At 44.1% G+C, this 12,413-nt stretch overlaps 2 protein-coding genes across 2 annotated transcripts; one reads left to right on the top strand and one right to left on the bottom strand.

The window, feature by feature from the left end:
- Window positions 1-57: 57 nt before the first annotated feature.
- GTF2A2 (general transcription factor IIA subunit 2) lies at window positions 58-4,477 on the top strand. Its single transcript, XM_058847184.1, has 5 exons — window positions 58-99; window positions 397-532; window positions 1,020-1,124; window positions 2,405-2,531; window positions 4,167-4,477. The coding sequence occupies exons 2-5, from the start codon at window positions 461-463 to the stop codon at window positions 4,190-4,192; spliced, it is 330 nt and encodes a 109-aa protein (XP_058703167.1). The 5' UTR covers window positions 58-99; window positions 397-460; the 3' UTR covers window positions 4,193-4,477.
- Window positions 4,478-10,136: 5,659 nt separating this feature from the next.
- On the bottom strand, window positions 10,137-12,126 carry GCNT3 (glucosaminyl (N-acetyl) transferase 3, mucin type). Its single transcript, XM_058846873.1, has one exon. The coding sequence runs from the start codon at window positions 11,977-11,979 to the stop codon at window positions 10,702-10,704; it is 1,278 nt and encodes a 425-aa protein (XP_058702856.1). The 5' UTR covers window positions 11,980-12,126; the 3' UTR covers window positions 10,137-10,701.
- Window positions 12,127-12,413: the final 287 nt, after the last annotated feature.

Here is a 12,413-nt window from a genome sequence, read left to right as displayed (position 1 = left end):
TGCCCGCGGCGCGGGCGGCTCCCCCTGGGCCGGGCCCCGCGGCCGTTCCGTTTCCGGGCCGCGGCGGGCGGGGCGGGGCCGCGCTTCCGGCCGCGCGCGGTGAGGGGCCATGGCGGCGCGGGCCGGGGAGCGCCGGGGCCGGGGCAGCTTCCCCGGGGGCGGCGCCGGGACCGGGGCCGGGACCGGGACCGGGTGGGGCTTGGCGGGGCCGTGCAGTGCCCGGCTCCCGCCCGGAATAGCTCCGGCCGGGCCGGCTCGGTTGTGCGGCCCCGCGGCCGGGAGCGCGCCCGAGTGTCGGGCGGTGTTGCGGGGAGGCCTCAGACCGTGCGTGTGCCCGACGGGCTCGGCTGCGGGGCGGAGGGGGTTTTATTGTTCCCTTTGTTTGTTTTCAATGAGAGCGAGGACAGCACGGGCGCGCAGCCGCGGATGAGCAGGACGTGTCCAGCCCTCCCGGTAAACCATGGCGTATCAGCTGTATAGGAACACCACGCTGGGAAACAGCCTTCAGGAGAGCCTGGATGAGCTCATACAGGTTGGGGGCCTGGGCGAGTAGCTTAATAAAGACAGCAATTTTTATCTAAACGGCTTTGTCGTTCCTGTATCAGGGTACTTATGGCCAAGGTTTGGGAAACTTACTGATTGAAAACGTAAGGGTTTGGTACTCCATTCGCTTGTGATGGTTTTTTCTTTACGTTCTGGGTACAGGGAAGTGTTTTATGTAAATGGCGTAATCTCATGTGGCTCAGTAAATGAACAGCCAGATTAAGATGGAACATTGCAGTCAATCTGTTGTTCTTCTGGTTATTTACAGCAAATATTTATTATAAAAGGTCTTTTATAGTACAGAATTGAAGTACAAAAATGGAAATAAACACAGGAACATAATTTTTTGTAGATTGTTCTTCTAGAGATCTGCTTCATTGACATGAACTTTGCTTTAATGTTTTTAACTTATACTGCATGTTTGAGCTTACTTTGAAACAACTCAGAACTTTTATTTTTTCTTCCAACTACTTTAGTCGCAGCAAATCACTCCTCAGTTGGCCCTTCAGGTGCTACTTCAGTTTGATAAAGCTATAAATTCAGCACTGGCACAGCGAGTCAGGAACAGAGTCAATTTCAGGGTAAGGAAATGATACCTTAAAGTTTTACATGAGATACAGAAACTAAGTGTTGATGCACAATGTCATCAAAAGCTGTGTGATAAGCAAGAACTTTTGAGGGTTCATTTTGGCTCTACTGATGACTGTTCACGTGTATATTCTGTATGCAGCTGTAAGGCTCGTTACCTTGTTCTGCCAGGGATCTTTTGAATGAATGCAAAAATCAGATGATGAAAACAGGGAAGAGGGAAATGCTTTTTTGATGGATAACATTGCCATCCTCAGTGTCTTGCAGATGAGGAGGGAGACTTTTGCTTCTCGCAGCTGTCCCTAGCAAAAGTGATATGAGGCCAGATTTTCAGCCACATGAGTAATGTGAAGAGAGACTAGAGAGTTTTAGACCTACCCTTTCACTGGATCATTTTGTGGCTATTTTCTGTAGGTATCATAGAAAAATAAGTTGGGGGTGTTCCAAATCAGCCATCCTAATTGATGTTAGATAGCCAGCAAGTTGTTAGATGTTAACTTGAATGTAATGTTAAGAAAAAAAACACAAAACCCAGCTTTCTGTTAACTTTTGTCATAATACTTCTCTACAGTCTATGTAGAACACATTCATTATGTGGATTCCTAAGAGACTAGATTTTTAAACAATATAGAGATCTTAAAAATAGCATGATTTTTCTTAAATTCTTTTGTATATGTGCCATGGTATAAAAAAAGTTCAGCATGTGTTTAGTGGATAAATTTAAAAAATGTTACTTGGAGCTTAAGTTCTAAGTTCAAGAATGTAAATTTAAAATATGTAAAATTGCAGGTCAGAAGTTTTCCATATTGACATCCTCAGTAATACATCAAATAGCAGGGATACCCCTTTATGTCACATATTTGTCATGATTTTTTATTTAAGCTGACACTTTGTTTAAGCAATTGCAGAATTCACATCTTGTGATCACTGCTGTATCTGATTTTTCTTATGGCTCAATATTTTAAGAAATGTTTTTTGTTACTGATCCTTTGTACACATTAGAAAAATTGTAAAACAGCTTTGCCTACCTGAGGAGCCTCCCCTTGGATATCCTGTAATGTCACTCCATGGTCTTGAGAATTTCAGCCACTGGAGGGCATTTAAACTCCAGTTTTCCTCAGAATTGCTTGCTTGCCAGTTTGTATGCATTCAGGTCCACTGTTGGCTTTGTAGCACATCTATTCAAGAAGGGACATAGTTCAGTAGATACTCATCGTGTTTTCTGTTGCTTTTGAGATGCGTCCTATAGCAAATGTCTCTTGTTTTTTTATAGGGGTCTCTGAACACATACAGGTTCTGTGACAATGTATGGACGTTTGTACTGAATGACGTGGAATTTAGGGAGGTCACCGAACTCGTGAAAGTGGATAAAGTGAAAATTGTAGCATGTGATGGCAAAAGTAAGTATGAAATATGATATAACTAGGCTGAGACGTGAGACTTGATTGTTTATAGAAAGCTTTGATCAAATGTCTTACTAAAGCCAGATTGACTATGACTTAGAGGTAGGGCGCTGCATTCCCTTTTACGTCTGATGAGGGATGAAACAAAAGCCAGCTAAATGCTTCCCTGACTCCTAAGCACTGAGGCAGAACCATGTTAGGGACTACTGTGCACCTGTTGTTGGGAAGTACATAACAACGAGAGCAATTAGAAAGCCAGAAGTAATCTTTAATTTTTGTGTGGTGAGTTTTCTAGTGCTAATCTGTTTGTTAGGTTAGCACTATGTTTTACTGAATCTGAAGAGTGCTTCAACTGTCTGAGCAAGGAATTGTCTGAGAAAAGTGTCTAAGCAGTCATTCTCTGGATTTGATAGCTGGGGACACAAACTCATGAAAAGCATGAGTTTGCAAATGTGGGCATTTGTAAGTCGTAAGACTGACTTGTTGCCTAACAGATCCTCTGTATGTACACTGCTTGTGGGAGTTTACAATCCATGTCTGCTTGACTGGATTACTTTTGCCCATGTCCCTTGATATTCTTTGCTGGCAAAAGTAATTCAGTGACTTTGTGGCAAGCTGCTTTATAACTTTTAAAGCCATCAGTGTGACAGAGTATTGCTAAAGCTGTGTGAAATGCTGCCACTTGTTTCATCCTCAGAGAGAGATGCTAAAAGCAGGAACTGAGCATGGAAAAGGCTTTATTTTAATGCACCATAGACCTCTGAAATAGGTTCTTCATGGCTTGCTGACCCTGGCATGCTTACAATAGTCACTTCAAGTTGTAGTTCTAAAGAATTGACAGAATTTATTGTTTTCTCAATTTCTGGTATTAGCCAAGCATATAATCTTACTGCTTGGTTTTTGTGTGCTTATTATAGCTAGTGGAGGAAACCTTACTTTCCAAGTATAAATTTTCATTCTTGATAAATTGTGCAGATAAAATTTAAACAGCTGGCTGACTTGAAGTTGCTATTAACATTACAACCTTTTTTTTTCCCATGAGAAGCTGACTTTTTGAAGGAGCAGTACTAAACACTGGCTTGTCATTCTCCAGATTTGAGTTACATACTTTTTCCACAGCTCTAAAAACAAGAAAGCAGTAATGATAGTGTATCAAAAATTGCACTGGTGTTAATTGGTGATTTTGACAAAAGGTCAGAACACAGAATTGATCTCAATTGCTTTATGAAGACCGTGCTCATTTTTACATCTGTTTCAAAATGCATGATAAGCTAGAGCCCACACTCCATCAGTCAGGGTTTGTGCTGCTGGATGTGCAAAAACCTTTCTCCTTAGTAAATGATAGCCAGATCTGCTTGTGGCTGACTGCAATGAAGGGTTTGTGTATCATTGCATGCTAGAGATAAGCTTTTAGCATTTTTAATGTGTCTGCATGCACAACACTGGAGTTTTGTGCTGGCTCTTCTCAGTGTTGCTAAGTGAAGTGAAACAGCACAAACAGTTCATGCATGGCATTGAGAGCAGTAGAGGGAATCGAGTAGGTACAGAACATGTTCTAAAATGCTTGGGGAATGCTTTAGAACTTGGGGAAGGTATTAGAGAATGCTCTTGGTTCTCTGTTTTCTTTCCTAGACACTGGTTCCAATACTGCAGAATGAATAGACCTGTGGTTTGTCTGCAATATTTTCTGTTGATATGCAGCACTTTCTGGAGAGAAGCAGCATGGAAAGGGACTGATCATACACAATTCTTGAGATGCAGATGTGAGTTAATCCATACTAGAAAGCATCATAGAATGACAGGGGAAGAAAAACCTGTAGCATTTCTTCATTTCACCTTATAGGGCATGAATACAATGTTACCTTTTTTTAATTACAAGAGATACTGTTGTCCTTTTTTTGTTTAAAACAATTTCTGTAATAAACTTTTATTTAAAAACATTTGAAAGAGTGATCATTGGAAAACTTTGTTTAGAAACTAGCATTAACATACCATATTTTCCCAAAATTTTCTAAGTGTGTTTAGAGAAATGCTGTAAATGAAAAAGTCTTTCAGTTACAGGGTTCTGAGTGTGGTTGCACTTTTAAGTATTACAAGAAATGGCTGTTACAGAATTATGGATGAGGACATCAGCATAAGCCTAGCAGCTCTTGCTGGGCAGCACGTTTGTGTGTTTGTGACTGCATCTTTTTGTCTATAAATAGCTCTGCTACGTGCCCTTTGCTGCACCCTGCAGATTGGTAAGTAACCATTTTTGAAACCAAAAGAGGAGACAAGTTGCTTTTATTTGAATTGCACAATAAGTGTCTGTTTTTGTCGTAAGGGATGCAAATGTCTATCTGTGTAATGTTTTCCCTTGTTCTACATCAGACTCAGTCTTCTAGGCTTAATTGGTATTTTTTGTTCTCTAAAAATCATGTGGTAAACTGAATTTCAAGCCATACAGGCATAAAAGTTTGTGCTTCCTACCTCCAAGTACTTGTAATCTCTTCCTCTTTCTAGGCAGACTTCTACATTTTGAGTTTTGTAGCCTTTGGACTCTCCTAATGCAAATAGTTGTATCTTATATTTTGTTCCAACTAAGTGTACATTAGAATCATAGAATGGCCATGGTTGGAAGGGACCTTAAGCATGGTCTCATTCCAGCCCCCTGACATGGGCAGGGACATTTTCCACTATCTCAGGTTGCTCCAAGCCCCATCCAGCTTGGCCTTGAGCACTTCCAGGGTTGGGGCAGCCACAGCCTCTCTGGGCAACTTGTTCTAATGTCTCATCACCATCACAGGGAAGAATTTTTTCCTTTTATCTAAACCTACCCTCTCTCAGTTTGAAGTCATTCTCCCTTGTCCTGCTGCTCCAGGCTTTAACCATGTTTCTGGGATGGTGTTTGTCCGGGTCCTGGATCTGCTCCTTCTGTGGAGGTTGTTTCAGTTCACTGAAGGAGCAGGGAGCAAAGGGAAGTTAAGGCAGTCTGGTGCCAATGTTCTTTCTGCTTTTTGTTGCTTTGCTCTCTATAGCTTTGTTGCTACTTGCTATTTTTTGTGTTTGAATTTCAGCTAATCCTGCCCAGTTAATGTGATTAATGTACTTTGTGGTCTTAGAAGATTGAATTTACAGCTAAAAGCATCAACTGCACTTCTGCTATACTAAGCTATTGTAATATCCAGTGGAAGACATGTCATTTCACTTGCTTGAGCATCAGCACACTTGCTGTGTCTGACCCCAGACACTTTGGGTCTTCTTTGCCTGTAGTGTTTCAGACTTTTTCATTTATTTGTTTATTTCATGTTTGATTTTCTTTAGGAATATCACAATTGCTTCCACTTCTCAGCAGCAGAGAGAAAGTAAAATATACCTGTGCAACTTTACATAGAACTGGAATGGATGTTTCTATTTAGAAAGTAAATTAACTTAAAGAAAGTGAAGGAAAGAATAAACACAGTGCAGAACTGGCTGTGGATGACTGCCTGTTTAAATACGGTTTCCAAGAAAAAAGATTTTGTCGATTCTATAGGTGTGCAAACCAGGATGTTATCTGATGCAAGCTGTTTGATCAGTCAAGGATGTCAATACCTCAATTCAAATGTTATCAGAGAGGCAGAAATTAAAGTGCAGAGCAGGAAGAATTTATGATGAATTTCCAGAAGACAAGTTTAACCAGGATCATTATGTATCTTTGCACGATGACTAGGCACAGTGAGGTAGAGGAGAGTTACTCAAAACACAGATACTTGTGTTTGAGGATCTTGGCAGCTTAGACGGTAGGATTTCAGTCAAGGTCCTACTGACCTGGGTTTGCTTTTCTGTAGTCTAAAATTTTGGGGTGGGGAAGAAAGAAGGAGCATGTTACAAAGCACTTTGGTAGGACTGTACTGGGAGACATGAACTTTTTCTTCACTATAACCTAAATGGCGGTCTTTATTAGGATTAGCCATTATGGACTAGGAGGTAGTAATTTCCAGATGTTAATATTTTGATTTGCATCTTGTGCTGAAAGAACACATCCTTCAAGGACGTGGAAAATTGTTTACTGAGACTCTAGTTAACATTTTATGGGAACTACTGTTGCAGTCAGAAGAAAAATAACATCTTAACCCTGTTCCCTGAATCAGTTTTACTCGGTAAAAAAAAAAAAAATTACTCAAAATAAATTTTTATATTTACTCCAAATACTTCATAGGTCCTGCATTCATATAGTTCATGTTTACTTTTTATTTCTTTAGAATTTGTTACCTGTTTTCCTACAAATTCATTGTCTTTGACCCATCTCTTTATTATAGGGTATCTCAGAGATGGTCATATAAAGTATCAAATGCAAAGCAAGAAGGAAATAGACCCTCCTAACTAAAGCTAAAAGCTGTTATGGACGGGTTGTGTAAGTATGTAATAAGCCACATTGTTCTTGTGAAAATAAAGTGAAAACCACTTGGAAATAAAACATCATTTTTAGCCAGGTTTAAAACAGAAAAATCTGTTATGAAATTCCAGAATTCTGATTTCATCTTCCTCCCGTGCACTTCTTGAAAGGTAAATTTTGAAGCATATTTCCTCCTTAAACAACTGCTGGCTCATTTACAGTTCAACTTGTGAGTTAATGATTATAGACAGAAGTGTCAGAAGTAGATTTTTTACTACACAAAGTTAATATTTCTGATATGACTTCCAATTGGACAGCCCATGAATTTTCTGTTGAATTACCTATGGGGTTTAATCTATTTTTGAAGGTGGTCCTATTATCTGATGTGATTGTGCTACTTTGGGCTAGAGCTGGTCCTACTCTATTCTGAGTTCCTTCTCTTTTCGGTTCTGCAACTGCAAATTACATGATTTCTCTGTGCTCTGTTGCCAGCTCTAAGAGGCCAGCTATCTGATTTCTAAGATCATTTGAGATCTCTGGAAGGCAAAGTTCTGTATTAGAGTTAAGTGGTAGTTTTTACTGCTATTTCCAATGTCAGAGACATATCACTGCTTTGATGTATGACTGCACTCATGCCATTTCTAATGTCTTTGAAAGAGGATATGCTGAGAACATTCCTTTGTAAGAATCGTTTTATCTTTGTTCACCTTAAACATTTGGGAGTAGGCTCATTCTTTCAGAAGAAGTTAAGTCACTACTAAAAGAAGTGATTTGAAAATAAATTTGCACAAGATAGCCTTTGTTTTTGCAACCAAATCATCTGAGAGGAATTCTGAGTAGTAACACCATCAGAAACAGGAAATTTCCTTTGGATCAAGAAAATTGGATGTCAAGGTTTGCTAGTTGTTTACTTCTGCAGGTAATAACACCAGAACAGTCGTTTTCATCCCAAGTAGTGACCTCTGAACAGGAGGGCTGCCTAGGTTGTGTTGCTAGATAACTGCTGTCCCTCCTACTGAGTCACCAAGCTGTTTTCTGGTATGCTGGCTTCACATGATGCCTTTATATTGGGCAAGCTCTTTCAAATCTGGATAAATACTTAGATTCTCTGTGTTCAGGTTTAACCAGGAAGGGCAAAGATTGCAGTGAGTAACATTAAAAGAAAAAATACTTTGACTTTGCTAAAAGGCTTACCATGGAACAGATTTGAAGTGGCACTTTCCACCCCCAATCTAAATCCTTTTCTCTGTCTCTCCATCTGTAACATTTTAGTGTCTGACAAGAACAGATGAAACACTTGTTATAGTGTGTACAAGCAATACTTCATGTTTCTGAGAGAAGAAAGAGCTGAAGAAGTTAAACATATTTACAAAGTAAAGGGGATAAAAATTACTATTGACAAGTCTATAACTTGTAAGTATGTATCTTTCTTTACAGGTATATTTGCAAAATAACAGGCCCCTCATTCAAAAAATCTTTCACTGTTTCAAGCTAGGATTCCTTCCAGGCCCCCCCAATACATTTGTTCTTTGAGAAATAAATTATTTTGTTTTTACAGACATTCATTTCAGGGACAGATTTGGTTTTGATGCGATTTCTTGTTAAGTATGGGAATGTTTTTGTCTCCATGAATATGCACACTTTTCCTCAATTTTCCAAGGGAAAAAGACAACACTTTGACACAGAAACATGTGGATGCTAAATGCAAGAAGAAGGGAACAGAGCAAACTAAGTCACACATGCTTCTCACTCTGGCCTGAGAAAGCAGGAGAAAGAATCCAAACAGTCCTTGGTAAAGGACAACAATTTGCAGGTGGTGTTTAGGAAAACAGTCAAGAGGTGATGTTCCACTTAACCAATGCTGGTGATGTGATGCTGCAATGAGCAATGAGAGTTTTACCTCTCAGACTTTCTCGAACATGGGTATAAAAGAAGATCAAGAATAATAAACTTTGCTCTCCTTTTCAACACACGAGAGTCTGTGTCGTTCTTCTCGCCGTTCCCAGTAGAGTGACACTTCTCTGCCTGTTTCAGTCCAGAAACTTGAACATAACCCAGCCCCCCCATTGAACCCCTTGGCACTGGTTTGCCATTTCAAACTAATACATATTAATTTAAAGTAAGTGAAAGAGTTCTAACAAGCAAAATCAAGTTAGGCAGCAGTGGTTTGATGCAGTTTTCTATGGTGGGAGACTTGAGTTCTTACCCTAAGTCATCAGAGAAGTTTTGTTTTAAAATAATGTACTAGACATGGAGATAATTTCTATTTTATGTTGAATTTGCCACTGAAACCATTTTACAAAGTTGTATCTTACCATCAGATTAGCATAAGACTTTAATCTCAAGCAAATGTCTGCTTACCCAAGTTGGAAATTGCTCCCTCCAAGATCAGTAATCCTATTTATTTGCTCTTTTGCATAAACACATACCCAATGATACACTGGGTATTTATGTTTGAGAGCTTTCCATGCCAGTACTTGGAGTTGTTGTCTGTAAAATCACCATGGCATTTTAAAAATCACTATTTTACAACCAAGTTCACTTTAAAGTGTCTAACAAAATTGCAATGATATACCTTTTCAAGACAGTTACTTCATCTTCTCATTCTGCTTAAATCAACGTTTGAAAGATCAGTGTGACTGTAGTCATAACTTCATCTAAGTGTACCCTGGTGTTATGGAATTGCTTCAGATGTTCTGAATAATGCTAATTCTCCACAGTAGACCTTAAATTTGCAGTACTTAGGAGGAAGTTACTTTAATAGATTTATTAAAAAAAAAAAAAAAAATGAAGTCGATGGCATTAATCCCTCAGCATTACAGGTAGTGAAAAGCTGTTGGATCCATGGAAAGTGGCTAGCTTTAGAGCTACCTTTATGAGAAGGTGAGAAAAACACATGGGTGAAGTACAGAAGTGTGCAGGTCTTCCTTTCAGCTTCTAGAAACTTAAAAAAAACAGTGTATTGGGTGATTGGTTTGTTCATTGTACATTACTGGATATGGTAATTACAGTAATGAAATATCACCAAAATATCTTTTTTTTTGGGGGGGGGGGTTGGTGGGAAGAAAGACGTAGATCTTAGAAAATGTAGGTTTACACACCGTTGTGTGCATCCTTCTGTCTGTGTTTCAGACGGAGAAGTGGATGCACAAAGGGTTAACTGATTTAATGCTTTGCCCAGGAGCACAAACCATTCTCCTCAGGGGATATAAAACACCGAAGCGCTATGTATTTTAGTATCTTGGATTTTATTGAATGTTGACTTTTGACTAACGGCTTTTGATAGAGCCGAAGTTTAAAGTGAGGCAAAAGCAGCAGCCAGATGTTCAGCTGAGCAGCGCTGAGGGTGTCAGGAACAGGCGGTGCTCTGTGGAAAAGCAAATTACTCGTGGTTTCAGCTCTGCCCCTAGCCGGACCGGCAGCCACCGTGACCCGGCCCTGCCCGTCTACAAGCGCCTGGGCTCACCTTTGCCGACAGACCCAGGCAGGGACTGTGAAAAGCCCCGCTCGCTTCCTCCAGCCGGTCCGGGGGAGAGCGGCGCTCCCGCGCTCTCTGAGGGGACCCCGCGGGCCGGGCCGGGCTGAGCCTCCCGCCCTTCCACGCCGGGCCGGCCCGTCCGTCTGTCCGTCCGTCCGAGCCCCGGCGGGGCCGCAGCCCCGCGCCCGCCAATGGGGCTTCTCCTCGGGGCCGCACGGAGACGTGGGACCCTCAGGGGCCCGGGGATCCTCTCCCGCTGTCCCCGGGGCGCCGTGGGCTAGACCCGCCCACGGAAGGCAACAGGTGCCGGCCAGAGTCTCCGCGGCTCCCCCTCAGAGCCCCCGGCCGTACAGGGCCTTGTGGCGCAGGTGCTCCTCGAGACACTGGAGGGCCGCATCGTCCACCTCGGGGTCGAACTTGTTGGCCAAGAGATGGTGCTGCTGCAGCATCCAGGGCACGTCGCCCACCCCGTAGATGCAGACGGCGCGCTGGTGGCGGCCGGTGCAGGGCGGGTAGGCCGCGCCTTTGCTGATGTCCCCCTCCAGGTACTCCCACTTGACCAGGCGGGGAAGGGCGTTCATGTCCGAGAGCTGGAACTTGTCGCTGGGGGGAGTGCCCCCCGGCACGCCCGGCATGCGGTTCAGGGTGGCCCAGACGTGCTCGTCGGGGCTGTAGCTGTCCTTGGACCACTCGAGGAACTTTTGTGCCGTGGGGTTCTCGAAGACGAACTGCACAAAGTCCCGTGTGACGGCGTTGTACGCGCTGCCCGTGAACATGGGGGAGCTGTGGGGCGGCGGCAGTTTCTTCTGGGCAGTGCGAGAGATGGTCTTCCCCACCTCGTGGTGGTACTGCCAGCGCTGCTGCTTGGCGGCTGAGGGCTTCTCCGACTCCACGCTGTTATGGCCCTGCAGCAGCTGCAGCGCCCGGACTATCTCGGCATTGGTCTTGATGGGGAAGTCGGTGCCGCAGGTGTTGATAAAGTATCGCCACGGCACGGGGCTCTGCAGCAGGTCCTGCATGCAGTTGAGGTCGGCCTGCAGCCGGGACCAGGCGGCATAGACCACGCTCTCCAGGCGGCTGGCCACGAAGACGTTGGGGAAGCAGGCAGCAATGGCCCGCACGGCCTCCTGGAAGGCGGCCGGGGATTTGCTGTCCACATGGACACAGTAGACATTCTGGGGGGAGTAGATGGACCGCAGGAGCCGCTCAAACATGTCGATTTTGTTGTGGATGACTATGGAGTAGGCGATGGGGAACTCCTTCTCCTCCTGGCTGAGGGGGAACTCGACGTAGCGCCGGGTCTCCTTGAAGGCTCTGCAGTCCCTCGTAATGTTCAGGTATTCCCCGGGCGTCGGTGAAGCCTTTCTGTTCGCCACTTCGAGGTTGCTGAGCTGCGCCTCCCGGATGGCTTTCTGGTCCCCGCGGACGACCCCCGAGCAGTTGATGCTGCGGCTGGGGGACAGCTCCAGCGCCCGGTGGAGGCGGGAGCGGTCGGCGGGCTCGGGGCGGGCGGTGCCGCGCAGCCCCAGGGCGGCGGCGAGCAGCGCCAGCGGCCCGAGCAGCAGCACCCAGCGCCGCCGCGCCGCCGGGGCCCGCTCCCAGCGCTGCATCCCGCCCTGCTGCTGCCCTCGCCCCCCGGCTGCGCTGCCTTCAGCGGGCCCGAGCTTGGAGCAGCCCGGCAGTGAAGCACCTGCTGCCTCTGCGAGGTGAGGAAGCAGTGCCCGGGCGATCCCGGGTGTGACCGCAGGTGAACAACAGTCCCCTCCCTCCACGTGGCGTGGCTCTGTTTGGTTTTATCAACACTGGGGGTGGTTCTATATCTCCTGTGTCTATTTAAAACATGATATTTCATCTTAAACCCTGTCCAGCATGTAATACAAGGAAAATACCTCTAGAATTCCACTCTATGTAATGCACATAAAGTTTTTTAGAAAGACTTTACTAGATTACTTTGGCGTCTAACCTGCTTTTCCAGTGTTCTGATCGTTAGGGAAGATGTGTGCTAACGTCTTTACGAAAAATTCGATGGGTGGAGATGTGGGTT

This window comes from Poecile atricapillus, chromosome 11, assembly GCF_030490865.1.
Source record: "Poecile atricapillus isolate bPoeAtr1 chromosome 11, bPoeAtr1.hap1, whole genome shotgun sequence".
Lineage (NCBI taxonomy): Eukaryota > Metazoa > Chordata > Aves > Passeriformes > Paridae > Poecile > Poecile atricapillus.
This window is presented reverse-complemented; position numbering and strand designations above follow the sequence as displayed.